We start from the raw sequence: 21502 nt of genomic DNA, 5'->3' as shown, positions 1-21502 counted from the left end.
TTTCAGGTGATTATCCCTAGCATACATATTGAAATACATCTATGTCTCAGAGTGAAATGAAACTAATAAATAGTGACAGTGAAACTGAAGGTGCACCAACAACCTTCGTGGAAGAGAGCTGAACTCTGTTGAAATAGATGAGTGGTTGTCAGCATATCAGCACATTTCTTTGGGTTGCTAAAATTAATTAGCGTGCCAACAGTTTTCAGTACCTTTGTTTTTTTCATAAAATTAAACAATATGAAGGAAGTACATGGTATTCTTTTTAACTGTTTGCACATATTCCATTACAAATGTCTACATAATATAACATTTAAATTACATTAAGTATGCTTTAATTTTTTTCTTCAAATATTCCAGGTCAAATACTTGTAGTGTATTGGATCAAAAAATTAACATGGGTACTTTTTTAGCTTTGTCATTTACTAAATACAAGTACGATAAACATGCTGAATTAGATCTCTCTAGGGAAAGAGTGGGCAGCTTGTGGCCCGCCAAATGTTTTGCCCTATGGCTCCCATCAGCTCTAGGCAGCAAAGCCAATGGTGAGGGATGATGGAGTTGTAGGCCAAAACATCTGGAGGGCCACAAGTTGCCCACTCTAGGGCATCACAGCATTTTTTTAAATGAAAACTGAACATTTTCCTATGCAAATGACCCTTTGCAAATTAACCTACTTTGCACTGGCAAATTTTCCAATTCAAAATTTTCTGGAAAACCCACATCAGTGTGTGCAAGGTAAGAAGAGGGAGGAGGACAGGAATGAAAGGACTGAGGGGATAGGAAGCTCTTGAAGGAATGGAAAACCAAAAGGGATTCAGGCTAATGGGGAAGCTGGCAGACGGAATTATGAAAGGGGTGCAAGGAAGAACTTTGATGAAAGAAGGGCAGAAGGTGCAGTGGTGCATCTTGATACAAATCTAACATACCTGAACATAAGCTTCTAATGGGCCATGGTGTTGTATACTACTTTTAGGTAATCAACCCAAGATCTCAGTATGTTGAGAACCACTTCTCTTCAACCTCTCTTCAATGAGAAGACTGGACATCATAAAGCAGCAGTAACCATAACACCTGTGTGGCCTTATATTTGTCAGCTGTTACATTGGTCTTTGTAACCCTGTTTGCAGACTATCTGTCCACAGTGAATTTTATTTGGATGGGGAAAATTAAACAAATGACACATTATGCAAGCTGTTAAAATGTTGGGTGTAATTTTGCTTAGGCTTGGCAATTATTCTCTGCCAGTCATGTAGAAATTGTGTTGCAACCTTGTATTCCAATTTGCATCCTTCTCTTTCTACCGCAGAATTGCCGACCCTTATCCTTATCTGGTCATGTTGGTTTTGATAGTTTACCAGATCAATTGGTTAACAAGTCTATCCATCAAGGGTTCTGCTTTAACATTCTCTGTATTGGTAAGTGATATACTGTCAGCAGTATGAATTATTTGTTCAAAATCTCTCTTGTTGAACAATCTGAAGTAGTGAAGGTGGCAAAGTTGTTACCATTTTCCAGTGGATATTGCCTACAAGATGGTTAGGTGACAGAATTAGGCGTAATTATACTTTTTTCATTTGGTCCCTAATTGTTTTCACCTTATATGCTTCACAAAACCTTTGGTGATCTCTTAATGGGTTACTGCACCTATATGGTTAGCAGTCTACTTAACTATCATTCTATTTAATGAATAGAAATGCTGTTCTTTTCCTCAAAGCTTCCAGATTTGGTGAAATACTTGTCAGAGCTAAAAGAAGTTTGAGAAAGATATGCAAAGAGGTCTTTTTCAGAATATTATTGTTTCTCTTCTACCCAGGGGCTGATGTGAAGCAGTCCAGGGTATGTTACTAGTCCTTGATTCAGTGTTTGAGAAAGTCTGCTAATAAGAATTTAGCAATAAACCTATATCCTGTTACCAAACTGCTAGCTGAAGTTCAGATAAACAGATGAAATGCTTAACTGGGGCTGAAAACAGTTGAATGAGCCTTGAGGGTTCCACCAAGACCTTGCAGAAAAGTAGCATGTTTGAGGGAGTATCCTGTTAAACCCAAGACTTGCCAGCACTATGACATTACTACTTAGCTCCAGACCAATGCTGATCTAAGCTTCATCCCATCCCCTAATAGTTCAGGAACAAGAACTAGCCAGTGGAACCATATCTTCATGATAAGGCTTTTCCCAAAGAATGTGTGGAGGGAAGAAAAACACTCTAGGCTGAGCGGAATTACTTTACTCCACTTTGGTGCCTTCTGTATTAGAGGATTTATTCTCAAGGAAGCTAAACAACTTTCAAGGAAGCTAAACAATCACTGCAGCCTGGATACTATTCCCATAGAATGAAAAGAGTAAAATTGAGGTGAAATTGCAAGATTGGGAGGGAGAGGGAGAGAGAAATGTACACTCGTAGGGCAGGGGGAGGGCAAGGCTAATTGGGTAATGGTGTGGGGGAGTAGGAGGAGATAGGGTGTAGTACTGTGTGTGTGCTTTGGGGAAATTTAATGACATAATGATCAGCTCCTTCTACAGCGGAATACCGAAAGAGATCATGGCTTTTCTGACTACGTTCTTAAGTTACAGCAAATGTCATTTTGCATTATTTTCAAGTGGGAGATGTGCAGTGAAATTTGTGTGTGTCGGATTTGTTATTTAAATGTACATTTTTACTTCCCTTTAATTTTAGGGGAGACGGGAATTGGAAAATCAACTTTGATTGATAGTTTGTTTAATACCAGTTTTGATGACCGTATGTCAACACACTTTCAGCCAAATGTAAGACTGAAAGCCGAGACTTATGAACTCCAGGAAAGCAATGTTCGGTTGAAGCTGACGATTGTAAATACTGTTGGATTTGGTGACCAGATAAACAAAGATGATAGGTTAGTATCTCCTCATTCAAATAATTTGCCCAGCGACATGTCATCTAAGCTCTGGCATTTACATCATGTAGTGGTATTGGTATAGTTATTCAACATAAAATTTAAAGAAACTACAGGTAAGTTTTTCTAAACTTTTTATTCTTATTGGAAAGACAGTCCTTTTATATATATGTTAATCCGGGCAACATTTTCTTGAAGTCATAGAAGAAAACCTGCTGTCATATTGACAGTGTGTTTTTTAAAAATGCACAAGCCCCAAACCTAGGAACATTGGTCAGGCTCCAAAAAGCTACTTTATGCTTGCCCAAAGGCTTGCATGTTTCCAGTGCAATTTCTGACTTTTTTTCACTGAGCAGGTGAAAGCAGTCTGCCATCTGTCATAGGGTAGCAGCTGTTCAAAGGAAAACAAAGTCCCTTTAGACTTGCAAATGAACAGATCTTTGGATACTGGCCATTTAAAAAGAATAATTGACACAATCCAGTGAAACTTAGTGGACTCTAGTTACTGGAGTGCTGTTTGAAAGCATTTAATTTGTGCTAGATTATCAGCCATTCAGAAATCTTCTAACCATGGCAAAGGTCCCTTTCTCCTCTGGTGAGCATGACAAGTCAGTCTCTCTCTCTCTCTCTCTCTCTCTCTCTCTCTCTCGCACACACACCCTACCTGTGTGCTTCTGCTGCTTCCTCCCCTGTACAACCCATTCCCAGCACCAACTGGTGCTGAGCATTCTCCCCACCATTTCCCAACATTTCTCAATGCCAAGCATTGGTCAGTGTGTGGGCGGCCATTGCATCCCCACCCTGTCCATTCCGAGCTGATTGGAATGGCCTGTGCATGCTGCATGATGGGCTGCGGTGGCAGCGTGCTCACTGAGCACTGCCTGGTGCTGACAGACTGGGGCGGGCACAGGTGGGAGCAGAAGCTGGCTTCTCACTATATGGGGTGGGATGGGAAGACGTGCCTGTGACAGCACTCACAGAGTGGGGTGGGCAGATGGGGATGGAGAGGAAAGAAGCAGCAACGGAGCCCCTTCCTAGCAATTCAGGTCAGAGGGGGGTAGGGGACCATTTTACGTGGTGCTGTGCTTTGAAGTTGCTCTCCAAAGTGCAGCACCTTCTGACAGACGCCTTGCCCTCTTCTGCTACCTCCACTTCCTTCAAGCACCTGTCAGTGCATCCATGCCCCCTTCCCCCCATCCCAGTCAGCTCAGCCTGCAATGAGCAGGGATGCATTGGTGGAGAGCAGCAACAGATCATATGCTGACCACTGTTTAGTGCCGAGGAGGTGGCAGCTCAAGTTCATGTGTGTTTTGGAGAGCAACTCTGAAGGACCATGTGATGTGGATGTTCCCTCGCCCTTCTCCTGCACTTGGAAAGGAGATGCAAGTTGTTACTGACGTTGTGTTGCACTTCAGAAGTGTTTGCCTCTGAAGCTGAGTTTGTTGCTAGAGAAACACCCAGCCCCTCTGGGACAGGATTGTGGTAACACCAAATTTGGATTGGCTGCCAGGGCCAGCCAAAATTTGTGATGGATCCTATGGATTGTGCCCTCTCTGTTTTTGAGGATGATGATATGCTAATCAAGAGGACAGCTGTTGCACTTTACAATATTCTGAGCAGCTTATATAGAGAAAACTTTGCAAAAGTAGAGTTAAGTTAATGTCATTTTTATCGTCCTCTGACTTTTTGTGTCTAGCAGTATACTGGTGTGAAATTAAACTCCTGTCTTCTAATACAAACTCTTTTTCCCCTCTCTCTCCAGCTATCAGCCAGTAGTGGATTACATTGATGCACAGTTTGAGGCCTACCTCCAGGAAGAGCTGAAAATTAAACGTTCTTTGTATAATTATCATGACACTCGCATCCACGTGTGCCTGTACTTTATTTCGCCCACCGGGCATTCCCTTAAAACTCTTGATTTATTAACCATGAAAAATCTGGATAGCAAGGTAAGATTTTAAAACCACCTTTAGCAAAAATAGTAAAATCCTTTCTTGTAGCTCATCCCTTACAGTGCACTTAGGGTGCAACCCTACTGGATTATTGCTTGCTGGACGGAAGACTTTTGAGACTCCTGTGCTCTGCCAGGCAACTGCTGGCAGGGTGGGAGGAGCAACTGAGGCTAATTTTGCTTCTCCATCCTCCTTTATACACTATTTCCCACTAGACGGGCCTCTTGAGCCCATCTAGTGGAATTGCAGTGCTGGGGCTTGAGAGGCCTTTGGTTCCAGTGGATCCCTGGCCTCCCTCTCCCCTCCCAGCCCACCAGCACACCCCCTTCCTACTCTCCCCGACCCTCTCTGAGATCACAACAGCAATCCCGGAAGAGAAGCTGCCACAGACCTCACTTCAGTGGCTGCGGGAATGGGTGGGTTTCCTCTCCTGAGGTCATAGCAGTGTCTATGGCCTTGAGAGGTGAAATCTGCTATTCCCTATTATCCCTCTCCAAGGGAACATAGGATTGCTCGGCCCAGGTCCTTTTAAATATAGTAGGTTTATGAAAGTACAGTCAGCATGACATTATAACAGTGCAGTCAAATCTTATATTAGCATTAAGGCTGAAAAATGGTTTCAGTAAAAAAGAAACATTGCATAGCATTGAAGTGAAGTTGAGCAAGCTTCCCCTTGCGGAAAGTTTATTTGAACATGGTTGGTCATTTACAGTTTTTAAGGAGTCTATTACTTTGAACAAAACTCAGAATAACATCATTTTGCCAAGGAACAAGACAAAGAATAGTAGTGCCTAACGAGCTCCATAGCTCTGTAGCAAGGCCATTGACATCTGTGGTATGTGCCCACCTCTTTCCAGTATGGCTGTGAACCTGGTGCTGATCCCCCACCTGTTAGGTGTTCATAATTTGGCACTCTGTGTTTGCTCTCGGGGAAGTGGGGTGAGGGTGAGCTTCTCTCTTTTGGGGGAGGAGATTTGGGAGAGCGTAGAAAGTGTGCTGTTTTTAGCAATATGGTAAACCCTCTGTGAACTTAGAAGTCCTCTCAAACACAGCCATCTCCAACCTAATGTCTCAGATAGCGCTGCCCTTTTTATACCTGGTAAGCAGGGAAGGTAGGTTTTAGATTAATTGGCGGAGGTCATAGCAGATGGGTCCTCTCAAGCATAGCCAATTCCCAGCTCCGGCTCCCACTTGGGAATATCCTGGATAATAGATACGTTGCATAGGAAATGACAAAATTATAGAAGGATGTAAACTGAAGTGGGCTATTGAAAACTCTGTCCGACCACTGGAGTTGACAGTTGGGTTGAATGACATTTTGTAAAGAACCCGAAGTAGATGGAGTTGCAGCTGAAATGGTGCATCTCGATTATTTGTTTATTACAGTTATTGATATCTGCCTTTCAGGATACAAATCCTTCCAAGGTGGCTTACAAGTAACATAAAGATTCAGTAATAAAATTACAATAAAATAAGTAAATTAGAAGTCTGTAAAAGCAGAAATCTGTAAACTAGAAGTAGATAAGAATATTGAAGTGTGTGTGTGTGTGTGTGTGTGTGTGTGTAGGGGTCAGCTAACTTACCTACAGTGATAGGACAGCAAAAAAATGGTAACAGTGCCATCTTTTTTGTATGGTTAAGTTACACTTGTTTAAAGAAATGTGTTATTCCTTTGAATCTACTCTGTATCAGTATTGGCTGTTAGTAAATGGGAGCCTGCTGTTAACCTCCTTGTTATGACTGCTTCTTAAAACCCACATCCAGGTCATATTAAGACTTCAATATAGACTCTGACATGTGTGTGCTGATCTTATCCCATAACAAGAAGTTGTAGAGATGGACTGTACTGAAAAACAAAGGCAGCCATTCAGCATTTTCATTGTCCAGTTAGTTTTATAGCTTCGTACAATTGTGCTTCATATTCAGCCAGACAGTGGGGATGTGGGAAAGAAATGGAAATGGAACCAGTTGGTACTAACAAGCTCTATAACCATGACCAGTGGCATGTACTGAAGTTTATCTTCTGGCAATTAGAAATCTCAACTCTTGTTTTAATTGAATCTGTTTTAATTTTCTCTTATTTTAGAGGTCACATGTTCAAAAGAAAACAACAACTTTAGACTTTGCCAAAAGTGTGCAATTGCTGGTTTCTTTTGAATATGTGGCCTCTAAAGGCAGATGAAATTAAAATAGATTTGGGTTGCAATCTTATTGACACTTACCTCTTGGGAGTACGTCATGTTGAACGCAGTGGCACTACTTATGAGTGAAGTGCATAGGATTGTGCTGTTAATGGCAATCAAGAGTTAATATAAGCCTTCCATGATATTTGTTAGAACACTTTCTCACAGTTGCCATTTCAGATAAACAGTTCACATATGGTTATGTTTCTAAGGCTATGAAGTCTTGTGATCTGAGGATGCATTATTACAGCTGTTCTCAAACTTTTTTTTCTGCTGGCCACTTGGAAATTACTGGGTTTCTAGGTGGGCCACTTAATAAATTTCTTACCCTACAAATCAAAGCATATATAACTTTTATTTTAATAACTGTAATCTTGCCTTACTAATTCGATGGATGTGCCTTTTTTGTGAGCAAAGTTCTGTGAAGTCAGGTCACAGGCTTTTATTTTTATTGTGTGCTGCACTATTTTACTCTTTGTTGCTGATTTTACTCTGTGCTATTTTATTTTGTGCTATGTTATTTTATTGTGATTTATATATCATGTTTTTAATTTAAAACATGGGGCAATCTAAAAGTGTAATATATAAATAGTTTTCAGGGGTTCTGTTGAACTGTGGCTACTCCAAACTTTTATTGATTTGCTATAGATCTAAGTAAATATTGCTTTTTGGGGCTAGGCTTTGTGTTAGTCCATTTAGGATTTCCTTCAGCAATTCTTTCTGCTGCCATTTCATTGTGCAAGATGTTCCATGCTAATTAAAGTAACTGCTCATCATACTTTTAAGACTAAATATCATTAACTAAAATGAGTACTCCTAAGAGGGAGTGAAAAATTAATTTTAAAATTAAGGGCATAGTCTTCTGCCCATGTTTAAATAATAAATCATGACACTTCAGTCAGTTCTATTTAAAGCAGTGAATTTTGTAGAGCTGCAATTTATCATCATAAATAGCTGAATTAAATGTAGGTAAGTTAATTAAAACTCTAGGACAGTAATTTGAGCAAAGTTAACTCCTCATTCATTCGCCAGTCATCACTTTAGTTCTGTTTGGCTTCAGCTTAGGAACCTAGGGGGCCGCCTTACACTGAGCTAGGGTGTTGGTCTATGTAGCCCAGTATTGTCGACACTGAGCAGCGGCTCCCCAGGCTTTCAGGCAGGAATCTTTCCTGGCCTACCTGGAGATGCTGGGGATTGAACCTGGGACCTTCTGCATGCCAAGCGGCTGCTCTGCCCCCTCCTGTTCTGACTGTTCAGTATGGCCTGGATTTAACTAAGCTACTGAACCTGTACCTGGGCTGTACCACTAGACTGCAGATGGGGGTGGGGGGCTCACATGATTGAATGAAGACTTCTCAAAAAAAGTTTTTTCTCCATGTGTGAGGAGGGTATGTTCCAGCATGTAAGCTTTTCCTTGCAGTCTGAGGTGTTACAGGCCAGATGCAGGTTTACCACCTAGGTGAGAATTACACCTGTATCTTTGCAATTACATAGGGAATGTTGTGTTTGGTGAGATTCCGTCTGACTGTATAAATATATGATTCTAGAAAAATCTAACTAATAGCAGCCAGCAGTGGGTATATTGAACAAACACCTATTGCCAAGATTACAAAGTTGCTTTGTTTATTTTACTTTGTACATTTATATCCTGCCTTTCTTCCATTGCTTAACTCAAGTAGCATATATGGGGCACATAGGTGATTTCCCATCTGGGCACTGATCAGATCCAAACCTGCTTAGCTTCAGCAGGGTGCCTGCATCATGTACCTTCAGACTGTGCCCTGCTTTAGGGTCCACATTTATATTTTCTGCTTTAGGCAACCCATTTTATGAAATAATCCTTATAACCTTTCTTTTTCTGTTTTCATTTATTTTATTACATTTTTATCCCACCTTTCATCCATGGAGCCCAGAGTGGTGTACAGGATCCACCCCACCCCCTCCTTTTATCCTCACAGCAATCCTATATAATAGGTTAGGCTGAGAAATAGTGACTGGCCCAAGGTCGCTCCATTTGCTCTATGATTGAGTGAAGTTTTGAAACCAAGTCTCCCCTAGCCCAATGCTCTTGGCCATTTTATGTGGCACTTCGAATCAGTATTTGCAAATAGGTGGCAGCAAGAATATATTATGTTAGAGAAATACGTATTAATTTAATTTAATCCTGTGGAGTTGTTAATGAACTAGAAAACACATAAACCTTCCTTTTGAGATGGGCCTCCATTTTGGCTTCAGAAAATTCTATGCTTCAGAAAATTCCTTGCTTCAAAAAATTGAAGTTCTTTTCAGCAACAAATCATATAAAAATAGTAAATGGATTTTAAAACAGCAGCTTGTTTTATAAACATATGATTTGATAATTGGTTCATGTTTGATATTGTATAGTACTTTTTGTCTGATTTGCCAGTAGAAGGCTCATTGTTAGTGACCAGTGGTCTAGTATGACAGGTCATAGCCAAGCAAAGGTCTGGAGAGGAACTTGGATTTGATCCCTTTCAATCTTCCTCTCTCTCTCTCCTTCACCACATCCTCACTTCTAGCCATGCCCTGCAATTCCTCCCATCCTTTTCACTCATCGTCTTAACTCTTCCACTTGGCATTTTTAATTGAGCACAGGTGGAGAAGCTCTTATGACAGAGGATAAGGTCATAAAGGACTCTCCTAATTAGCTGGAGAGTCAGGTTTAAAGGCATTGGCATGGAGGATGGATTTGGGTTTTGGGCTCGTAGCTGAGTCAGGAAAACATTACAATTAATGACAGAGTACAAAAGAAACATTATACTCCAAGCAGCAAAATAAACAGTCTTCTCTATAACCAGATGGCAAGGGGACAGGAAAGCTACCTTTCTGCATTTTTCATTCCCATATCAAGGATTTTTACTTGGTTATGATTGCCAATGTTTCTTTAGAAGAAACATTGTCAGCTCACAGGGGAGGTGTATTCAAATCTGGTTGGCTTGGAAATGAGGAAGGCAAAGGAATAGGCACTTGTAGAACTAAGCAATAGTAATAGCCAGTTTGTTGGAGTACAAATAAGGAACAATTGCTAGCAAGGGAGTCTTTGTGAAAATAGTTTTTGTTAGGTAGGTGGTCATATATAAAACTGATTAAACAGAAAACAGTCTCTCCTTTTCCTTTAAAAAAATAGAAAAATATCTTGGTTAAAAAAAAAAAAATCCTTACAGCAGTATGGTCTGTTGCATCTTTTCTTTCGGGCATCTTTCTTTAAAGGTAAAGCTTTGGTATAATTTCTGATAGAATTTTTTTTAAGCCTCCTTTAAATATATTAATTTAGTTAATATGGCCCCAGATCCAAATGAACTATGCACATAGACGGAAACTGTGGCTTTTTGCTCAGGTTTTCACTGCAGTAGCTTGTGCTGCTGAAGAGGCAATTTGCTACTGTGTTTAAAAAGCAGTTGCCTTTTCAGTGGCAGTGACTTGTGTCTAAAACATTCGGATTACATGCCAGGGTTTGACATGTATGTACGTATATCACTTCTTTGGACCACAGCCATATGTTGTAGTTTGTCAAAATATTAAATAGTTAAGGTATCTTATTTCTTTTATAGGTGAATATTATTCCAGTTATAGCCAAAGCAGATACAATTTCTAAATCTGAACTACAGAAGTTTAAGATCAAAATCATGAGTGAGCTGGTCAGTAATGGAGTCCAGATATATCAGTTTCCAACAGATGATGAGAGCATTGCTAAAATTAATGCCACCATGAATGTAAGTCCTTTACTGGTCCTGTACTTCGTTCTAAAATTTAGCAAAAGCCCATCTTAGAGTTCCAAATCCCACTAACTTTGAGTGCTTATTCTGTTTTTCAGTGGCTATCCCCACAGCAGGTCAGGTGTCTGAATTTGGGGCACTGTTACCTAACACTTAAGGGGTGCCCTGGCTTTCCCCAGCATTTTTACTGAGGCAAACTCCTTTTTTCATTGGTCTCTGGCAGGAGTGTTGCTCAGCCTGGGCCCATGGGGCCCTGGTCCTGAATCTAATCTCCAGGGACAAGGATCTATTCCCAAGAGCCCTGAGTGTCCATTGATGGCAAGACAATTTTTCTTGCAAGTTAGCATAGCTAACTTGCCATACAGGGGCAATTTTCAAGGGGCATTGCAGCTGGGGCGGGAAATGCTAACCCTTCCCCAGCCCACGTGCTGGAGTATACGCACCCAAATTGCCTCCCTTCTAAGTAATTAAACTTACTGAAACAAGCTTCCGTTCTTGTTAATGGAAGTTTTTCTTCTAAACTTAATTCCATGAATTAATTCCATAAAATTAATTCTAAACTTAATTCCATTTTCCTGCTCTGCCAGTTCTAATCTGTCAGGGTGGGCCGTGGCTCCCCTGGTATAAGTTAGGGAATTGACCCTTTCTTCTGAGCAGGACATAGCACTATCTTACTTGTAAAGACTGCCGTCTGGAAACCTAGAAGGAACAGGAATTCTACCATAACATTTACTGCTTCTATGTTTTAAAATGGTATTTCATAATTCTATAAAGTGCTGAGAGTTCAATTGTACTATATATTTCACAGGGACACTTCCTTGTTTTTAGCCAGTGCTATGGACTTTCATGTAATTTGGTTATGTCAAATACACTATATTTTGTAATTTATTTTATTTTGGTTGCCAGCAATCCACATTTTATTTACTCTCTGTTTCTCAGGGACACTTGCCATTTGCTGTAGTGGGGAGCATGGAAGAGGTAAAGATTGGAAACAAAGCAGTAAAAGCTCGCCATTATCCTTGGGGCATTGTGCAAGGTAAATGAGAGTTTGAATCCTTACTTATCCAGAATTAGTTTCCTAAGACTGTCAGTAGATTACAGTTCTTTTATCTGGTTAACCATCTGCTTCTTAACTTATTAAGTTTACATTTTGCAACACTTTAATATAATGCTCTCCCCTCCTTTTGGGATGGGGGGAGGGGTTTCTGAATGATTATTAAATTTGTGAACCAAATAATGTTTTAGTTTTTCTGAGTTAAATTGGTGACCACTAAAGTTGACAATGCAATAGGTACATTTTCTCAATTAAGTAGCAATCTCTGGCTATAATTCTAAATGCACTGTTTTGTGAATTATAGCACCGATGTGTACTTTGTTTTACAAATATGAGCCAGTATGAAGTGGTACTTAGAGTGTTGGACTGGAACCAGAGAGACTCAGGTTCAAGCCCCCACCCAGCCGACTAATTCACTGTGTAGCTTTCAGCAAGTCACAGTCTCATCATGTGACTCTTTGACTAAAAGGTAGTATAGAATTACTTTTAATACATGAATATAAATAAGTAAATAAAATATCACAAGTGCGGATAAAGCGGGAGCAATATATACTTCACCATGAGGTTCTTAGAGGAAGTAATAAATAAAACATAATATCAGCAAAGCTGATTACTCTTTCAGAAGACACTAATTGGGATAAACAGAGTTTTGTTGTCTTAAAATCTATATTCCTTTGCAAAATGAAAGTCAGTTTTGGAACCACCAAAAGGAGCAGTTCTATAAGGCTAGTGACTTGCTATAGTTATAGTTTTAATTAACTAATTAGTGTTTATATGGAAATATTTTACCTTGGTTAGCCCTTTATTAAGTAGAGCAATACCACACGCAGGTGGACGGGGTTTGGACGACACAACAACCCACCATGGGTAGCCAGCCATGGGGATTATCGTGACGTCCAAACCCAGCACATTGTCCCCAGGGTGGCTTAATTTTTGCAAACAAGCCACCCTGAGAACCTATAGCTTGTTGTAAGGTTGCTCATACCCATGGTTGGTTGTCTTGTTGTCTGAACCCAGGAGACCGATTTTATCGTGGGTTTCCAGGATAGGCAAGAGAGCTGCTTGGTAAGAGTGGCAAAATGCTCATGCCGCTCTTTGTGATCTTTCTGGTGATCTTCTCACTTCTAAGCGTTGAAATGACACTTCTTAATGTCCTCCACCTTTTCAACATTTCCTCAAGTCTCCAGCTACTCCAGAAAGGGGAGATATTAACTCACCCCCATTTTTGCTGCTCCTTTTCGGAGCAGTTACTGCTGAAGTTACTGCACTTCAGTGGCTATAGGCAAATCTCCCTGACAGTTATTAAAACAATCCTGAGAAGGTGGCTGCATGGGACGGAGTGAATGGGGCCCCATTTGGGTGTGTGTGTGTAAGTTTGCTTTGTCCCATGTAGCCAACCACTAAGGGTTTATGTCTGTCTGTCTGTCTGTCTGTCTGTCTGTCTGTCTGTCTATCTATCTATCTATCTATCTATCTATCTATCAACCTTGGGAATATTTGTGCAAATTTAAGGGCTAGGAAGTACATGGAGGGGAAATTTGCGAACCTCTAATAACTACTCCATTACCGCAGGTATGCATATTTCCCCTCCATTTACTGTCATGGAGATTTGCACATAGTTAATATCTCCTCTTTCTGGAGTAGCTGGAGAGTCAGGGAAGTGCTAAAAACTTGGAGGACACTGAGAAGTATCAACTCAGCACTTAAAAGCGAGAGGATCACATTAACAAGGGGGAGATATTGCCCCCCCTTTTTGGTGCACTTACTCTCTTTGCTCCCCCCCCCCCACATTTTTGGTGCTTCTGAACTGAGCTGTTGGGTCCCTCTTTTCTCTTACTGTTACTTCTCCCCCCAGTCCTTCGCAACTGTGCGCAAATCCATCTATATGCATACTCATCTTGTCAATTTCATTGTATGTTACCTACTAGCCTTGGCTGTTCCCTTTGACAGCTGAAACATACAAGGAAATTGACTACACATATCAAACAGCCATAAGTGCGCACTTGCGAAAGACAGACACAAAAAAATTACGACTCCATTTGCACTTTTTGAGGCACTGAAAGGAAAGGTGGGGAATGAAAAGTGGTAATGATTGGAAGAGGGAGGGGGCCAAGATGAGGAGACAAGACAGGTTCTGCCGCAAAGGTGCCTGGGATACATGCTGAAGCTGGCTGGAGGACTGAGGGGGAAGGAGAGGGAGAACAAGCCACACAAGCCCTGTCGTCTGTCCAGCGTAGCATTGGTTGCTCAGCGAACAACCGAGCCGCCATGGCTTATTCTCAGGGTGGCTTAGCATGACATGCAACCCGCCCATGGCTGCTTAGCTATTGTAGAACTAAACTACTCATTTCCTGGCTTGGGTTTGAACCTATATGCTGACAAAATCTGGTCCTGCACATAAATGTATTAATATTTATATATTAATTGCTTACAACTCGTGAGGCACAAATCAGCCAAAGGAACAGCTGCCGGTGCTGGATTTCCCCCTTTCCCACTGTAACTCCTGCCTGAGGAGGCTTTTCACGTAGCCTGGGGGGGCTACAACGGGGAAGAGGGGCAAGGAATTCCCCTTGCATGGATGCTGTTTTGGATGCGTCCCATGGCAAATGCTAATGGTATACTGGTAATACCTTAATTCATTCGTTAGTGGAGAACGAGAACCACTGTGATTTTGTGAAGCTCCGGGAAATGCTGATTTGTACAAACATGGAAGATCTGAGAGAACAGACTCATATGCGCCACTACGAACTGTACCGCCGCTGCAAATTGGAAGAGATGGGTTTCCAAGACACGGGTCCAGAAAACAAACCTGTCAGGTAGGAGAATGTGCCTTTTTTGTTTCCATGTGAAAAGCATTGATTCACTCTCTCCTTTGTTTTGAGACCTTACCTGTAGCAGCAGCAGGAGAAAGTAAGTCACTTTTAAAACTATTTGTAGACACGTAGCATTTGAAATGGTGATTAAATAATGATGATTAATGATGAAATTAATGGTGAAATGGTGATTAAACTAAATAAATCTATAACATCTTATTTAAAACTCTTGTCCAGTTCAGAATTATGAGTGGATAATTGATGGGGCCACCCCTAATTCAGAAGTGCTTAGGCAGTGTGAAAGATGTGGTGGTGGTGGCAGCGGCAGCAAGAGTTGGAGCGCAGCTAGTGTTGGAAATAAATTATCTGGGGAATATCTGGCTATCGGGTGAAGCAGTAGATTAGCAGCAAAGCCGTACTGAATGGTGCCCTGTTCCAATTACAGAAGTATGTGTTATCTCTCATTTAGGTATGCGTTTCAGATACTGGGGGTTGTGTCAGATGGTGCATTGATGCCTTTTGTGGTCATGCAGCAGTATTAGTGCTGTCTCACTTGAGCGGAGCAAGTAGCTGACAGAAGTAGAAATTAGTCCAAATTAATTGTATTCTTAGGTCAGGAGTCCATATCTAAGATGTTTTCTAATTTCTTTCAGAAGTCCTTTTTGGCAGTGCCAGTTCTTCATTCATGTGCACTATCCTCTTTTCCTTTTCTTTTGTCTTTACAGCTAATGTAAGTAAGTATGTTCTCTGTAACCATTCTCTTTTATGCTTCCCTCTTACTGTTCTTCTCTTGTTACTAATACCTGAAGCAGAAGCTATGCTGCAAATGACCGTCAAGATCAGAAAAAAGTTGAAGTAATTACTGAATAGACTGGAATTCTCTGGCACCACTTTTTACTGCCTAGACTTTTTGCCCTGCAGATACTGATGGGTATCTGTGATAAGCCAAGATAGGCCTTTTCAAGATATTTTAGTGCTGATGGGAAATCCCAACTGTTGCAGGGCAATTCAGTGCAAAAAAGAAAGTCTCTTGGTAAATATGCATCAGGGGGTAGGAAAGCTACCTTAGCTTAGGGATTATCTGTTTAAACACTGGACAATGATAGAATTGCCAGAATTTAAGACAGTTGCTGACAGATGCTGTTCCAGACTCCTCTTGGGACTTAATCTCCAGGGAAGGAGATTTCACAACATCCTGGGCAATTTTGCAGTCTTCAGCAGTTCTTAGAGTTCAGGATGATTCACACATGAGACAGCAGTTCTTACTGTTAACAAACAGACCTGGTTCACATATAAGGGGCAGCAGATCGTGGGTTAGTTATGCCACGATTTGCCACAGCATGTGCCAGGTGCATTCTGACACCATTTTGAATATCCCCCCCCCCCCCCGATTGGGGGTTGCTACATGATGTCTAAACTCAGAAACTATAAGTTAATCATGGGTTAAATAACCATAATTAACCTACAATTAGTAATGAGGTTAATTGGGTTTTTAAACCCATGATAAACCTATAGTTTATAGATTCAGATGTCACATAGCCCCAATCAGCCTGATCGGGGGTTGAATATTCAAAAAGGCCGTGGAATGTGCCCAGCACCCAGAGCACAAATGTGCCCAGTTACTTAACCCACGATTTGCCATGGTTATGTGTGAACAGCCCCACTGCGTAAAGGAGAGATGCATGTATTCGCACTTTTCTCCAATGCATGTCCTCTGTTTCTTCACACTTGACATTTCAAAGCAAATGCTGGTGTACACATGTAATATGTACAGGCTCTTAAGGAGATGCCTGTACTAGGTTTTTTAACTGTAAGTTAGTAACTAGCCTTAAGGTACATTAACTACGCTTTCATATATATTTGATCTTTTCTGTTGACTGTACTGCAAACATCTGGAATTGATGTAGATATAAAGGTAACAAACTGAATATTTTACTGGTCCGAAGAGGAGCATTATTTTTCCTCACCAGATTCCTACATTTCCAGAGATGGTGAGGATATAAAACCTATCATCCACACACAATGACTTATTCCTGTGGGAGAAGGTAGCCATGCCCACATGCTCTTCCTTCACCAATTTGTGGCCTTTTCTCTTGTGCTTCACATGGTAGTGCCATTCCAGTTTTGTACAATAGCACATGCACGAAATGTAGTAACAAATTATTAGATACCCATAATAATTTGTAGTAGTGAAAAGTGGGAGAGGCACAACGCAGCACATTTCCCTTCCACCTACTATAAGTACATACACATGCATTTTCTTAACCTGCATACATGCACACACAAATAAACAGTTGATGGAGAGAATGCTGCAGAGGGAGAGAAATTCATAAAGTGTTGGAAAATAGGAATGAATGAAAGACAAATACTGAAGTGTACCGCTAATGCCAAATGCAAATGAACAACATAGGATAGGAACATTACATAGCACAGGGATCACTTTCTTGTCTACTTTAGATGAATACCAACTCCAGTACTTCACCTTTAGCTATCATATTTTGGCTTTCAGTAGAGTACATAACTTTCCAGGGTTTTGCTCCTAATTCTCACATTGTTATCAGTGCCAAGTACATAGTATTTTGGTAGTATTGATGTAATTTGCATAGCATTTGAAAAATATTTTTGTTATGGAAAGTATGTTATGGACACTTGGTGGGAATTAGTACTGAAACCTTTTCTTTAGAAGCAGGAATAACTTTCAGCAGTATTAGCATGCATAGGGTTGTATAGATGTGCAGATTTTATTCAGCCACTCTTAGAGTATCATTTAAAATATGGGATTAAATTAGAACATCAATAATCAGGGCTTGTTTCCTACTATTTATATACTTAATTTTTCTGAAAAGGGATTTTTCAATTACACTGTTCTTGTTTTAAAATTATTTTCCCCAAATTACCACCAGATTGAAAAAGATGCAGTGCGAACAATGGGGCTGTTCATATGACACGCTAGCCATGCAGGGCGGATTGTTGCGAACAACCCACACTGGGTGTGCAGCGCACCGCCAGACAATCCTTCCCCCTCAGTCCTCCACCCCACATTTCAGGGGACCTGGCGGCAGACCCATCTTGTCTTCTTCCAAGTCCCCTACCCCCAGCCCCAATTTTCCTCATTTAAATTGTCTCTTTAAACCCCATTGAGCCAATGTCACTGTCAAAATCCAAGCAGTGACAGCGATCTTTAGGTTAACCAGACAAACCTGTTTTTTATGGGAAGGGGGAGACTGCCGCGTGGGAGTAGTGGGTCATTTGGGGGACCTCCCAAGGCCCCCCTGGCACAAATGGGGAACACACAGGGAAGAAGGTAACCCTTTAAAAACTCCCACTTCCTGGCGTCTTTCCTATTCATTCTGGGAAGTTCAACTATTCATTCCCGGTAGTTGCCCTTCTTGCCATAAAAAGGGCTTGCCTTTTGCACACAGGGCGCTTTTCCACACAATGGATCGCCTCTATTGACTTGCATGGGGATTTAAAGAGACAACTTAAGAAAAAGGAGATCGGCGGGGGTGAAGGGCTGCCCGTGTTAGCCCCTCTGTGGTGCTGTTTGGGCACCATTGGAGGGGCTGTCACAGTCAAGGGGAAAGGGCACAGGCAGCAGCTTGGCCATGATCGTGAATGGCCATTGAGAGCTTGCTAGGCAAGAGTGGCAGGGGTTTCTGCTTGATGCCTTTTACCTGCAGTGGGTTAGGACATGACACTCTAACCCACGGTAGGTAAAATAACCCCTGTTGCAGAACATTGATTCTCAGGGTGGGTTAATAGCTCACCGAGGGGACACATTCTGCCTGCAGACAACACGCTAAGTGATGGTAGGTTACTCTGGAAATACAACCCAGCATTGCTTAGCATGTCGTGCGAACCCAGTCAATGTAAAACTCTCTCAGGTTATTTCAATTCTGTTTTAGAAGATGCTGTAACTAAGTTGCAGCTTACCGGATGTCTGAACTGGAATGGACAAGTTCAACATCTCAGGCTTAAATGGCAGCAAACGTACGTATAGTAAATGTAGAAGTTTCATCTATGATCTCTGAGCTTGGTTGATACGAGTAATAGGCAAGTTCTAGGCCAGTTATTAAGTACATATGGAGAATTTATTTTGCATAGTAACAGGAGTCTGTTATGTGTCTTTAAAAGAGTTTGATAACAATGAATGATAAGGTTGGCCATGGCAAATAACAAAGTAGATAGACTTAAGGTGTTTAAAATGAATCTTGTAGCAATTTAGATTTAAATTTAGGAATGAGCCTTTTCACATAACAGGCAGTTGAAAACTTAAAAGGCTGCCCTGAGAGATCCTTGGGGCTGTGTTGGTGGGACTGAAATGCAGTGAATGAAAGAAAGATAATATAAAAGGGTATTTGAAGGCCCTGGTATCTGTTAAGTAAGCCCTGCAAGTAGGTTTAGATTACATATTTAATTTAAATGAGCTTCTTTCATTTGAAGAGTTTTATATTCAAAGGGACACAGCCTAAAACCGGCGAAACTGACAATACTATGTGATTAAAACATTCTTAATAAATCTCAAGAATAAGTCAGCTGCCTGTCGGGAAAGGGTTGCTGATTGGACAGCAATCGTATTTATAATAACTGTTCGGAGTAAAAGTTAATGATTGTGGGGGGGGGGGGGAAGCAAATGACCCAAAGCAGCTGTGCAGACATCATTGTAGAAATTAGTAGTTCCATTTTTGTGCTGTGTAATTGCCTGTCACAGACATTTGGTGCCTTGAAGTTGCTGAGCTACTTAATTTCCACGGCGGGGGCAATATAGCCAACACTTGTGCAAGCTTAGCCCATTCCACAGGGTATATTAATAGCTGGCTTAGAGCCTAGTGACCTAAATAGCCCACAAAGTATGTTGGGTTTGCTTTTTTAAGCATGGTACCTGTAACTTGATTTTCAGTTTTGTGTTGGTTTAAAAATGAGGTAGTCCTTAGGTGGCAGTTAGTCTCTTGCATTCACTTTTGATACATAGGCAGGAATTTAACAGCTAGTATGGTGAGCACCATGGAGTGTGTTGGCTAAAAGTATGGTTGAGGCTGGGATTGCCACCAACTGTTTCTTAGGCAGCTTCAGTGTAAGGCAGTATCCACTTTGAAATTGGCATAAGAAATGGCTCCATCATCTGCCCCAATGCTTAAAACTGGGGTGCACAACCCGCACTTACAACAGGCGCAGGCAACATGCGGGCCAGATGCAGTCCCTGCCGTTCCCCATCTGCCTTCCAAGGTTTGTTTGTTTTTCAAAAAACCTTTTTTTCCCAGAAAACAGGGCATCTTGTAGCAGCTACAGAGCACCCAAACTGCCAAATGTAGCAAATGTTGTTTGCAAGCTAAATTTGGCCCTTTGGCCATTCCGTAGCTGCTACAGAGCGTCAAAAGGGCTACTTTTAGCTTGGGAACAAACTGCTCTGTGGTGCTATGCAGTGGTTTACCCCTGAATTTTGATGGGAAACTGGCAGTTTTGGCTTTTTTCTGGCTGTCCCATGGACTGCAGCCTGTGCTGGGACTCTGGGGTGCAAAAATGGTCCCTGGACCTCTGGATATTCCCCACCCCACCTTAAAGGAAGGACAACCACTTCTCAGGGCTACATTTGGTAAAGGATTCAGTTGCCAAGATGGCTTTTGTAAATATTTCCCTGAGGCAATCTTAAGTATTGGGTGTGTAATTAAAAATGTTTGAGGCGGAAATAAGGTATTAATTTGTGCTGACCGACAGAAGTACAAGATATTATCTAGGACCCAAAATGTGAAATTCAGGTTTTGCTTTTAACTGGTTTCTTTACTCATCTCAAATGTCTGTGGCATAAGTTTTATCCCCCTCCCCTCCAGCCTGCGTTAGTTAACTATTTTTATTAATAGGGCTTTGTTTTTCTAGGAAATTCATCATTATATTTACTTCTCAAAGATCCAAAATTAGAATAATTTATCTGTTCAAAAATCTCTCAAGAGAATTTTGAAACTGTTTCTAATGTGAATAACATTTTAATGCAGTTATATCAAAATATATAAGAAGCTGGATTTTACCTAGAAAGCAGTTGAGGAATAATCCAGGAGCACACAGAAAAAAATGTAATACAGCAGATATGTATTTTATTACATATTAAGTAGCAAAAGTTACTTAGCTGTGTAACTAAATTGTGACAGGGTTATACATGGTGGTAAAACAGTAACTTTGGAGGCCATCTTCAAAAGCTAATGGGATGGGGGCACATCCTGCCCTTTTGCCTTCCTGTGTCTATGCTGCTCTTGCCCTTTCCTCAAGGAAATACTGGTGTATGTGTGTGTTTCTTTTTATCCTGTACTTTCTCCAAAGAGCTCAGGAAGGCATAATCCCCCAGTCACCCATTTATTCTCCTAACTCCTCTGTAGGTATGCTAGGCTGGGATATAGTGGCTATCTCAAGATGATGAACCAGTGAGGTTCATGGCTGAATATTTGAATCTGGGTGACTTCAATATAAGCCTGTGATCTGGTTCGCCCAGAATTCTGGGTTGTTTAGGGATAAAACAACCTAGAGTTAACACAAGAATGGTTTGTTATTGGGTTAATTCTGGGTTGTTTAACCCCTAAACAACCCAGAGTTCCAGGTTTGGACATCATAATAACCCAATAATGGATTGTTTATTACAACTGATTGAAAGTAGAAATGATATGAGTGGGGGAGGTGACATGCTTGCTCACTGCCACATGGTCCTGACAATTCCTGGGTGGAACAACCCAGGAATTGGTGTGACATGCAAACCTGGTCTATGTCTTACTAACTATTCTCTTACTAGGCATGTGGTGCCTCTTAGTGATGTTTGGGGAACTACATGCCTATAAAGAAAAGGTTTTAACTCAGTGCTGGAGAAAGCTGATGAGTCTAAAGCCTGATCTGAAAAGCACTGC

At 41.1% G+C, this 21502-nt stretch overlaps 1 protein-coding gene across 8 annotated transcripts in view; it reads left to right on the top strand.

The window, feature by feature from the left end:
* Nucleotides 1–21502, top strand: part of SEPTIN10 (septin 10) — a 54973-nt gene that overhangs the window by 21283 nt on the left and 12188 nt on the right. For 6 of the 8 annotated variants that reach the window (XM_084844538.1, XM_084844536.1, XM_084844537.1 and 3 more), the window contains exons 3-8: nucleotides 1310–1418; nucleotides 2681–2876; nucleotides 4639–4825; nucleotides 10584–10745; nucleotides 11688–11784; nucleotides 14450–14618. In XM_084844538.1, coding sequence (XP_084700664.1) covers nucleotides 1310–1418; nucleotides 2681–2876; nucleotides 4639–4825; nucleotides 10584–10745; nucleotides 11688–11784; nucleotides 14450–14618 — 920 coding nt within the window. The remainder of the gene's footprint in view (nucleotides 1–1309; nucleotides 1419–2680; nucleotides 2877–4638; nucleotides 4826–10583; nucleotides 10746–11687; nucleotides 11785–14449; nucleotides 14619–21502) is intronic. The other 2 variants (XM_084844542.1, XM_084844541.1) reach the window with 1 other exon arrangement.

The sequence above is a fragment of the Heloderma suspectum genome, chromosome 3, assembly GCF_057233095.1.
Source record: "Heloderma suspectum isolate Gila_16-S chromosome 3, 16-S_ref, whole genome shotgun sequence".
In the NCBI taxonomy this organism is placed as follows: Eukaryota; Metazoa; Chordata; class Lepidosauria; order Squamata; family Helodermatidae; genus Heloderma; species Heloderma suspectum.
This window is presented reverse-complemented; position numbering and strand designations above follow the sequence as displayed.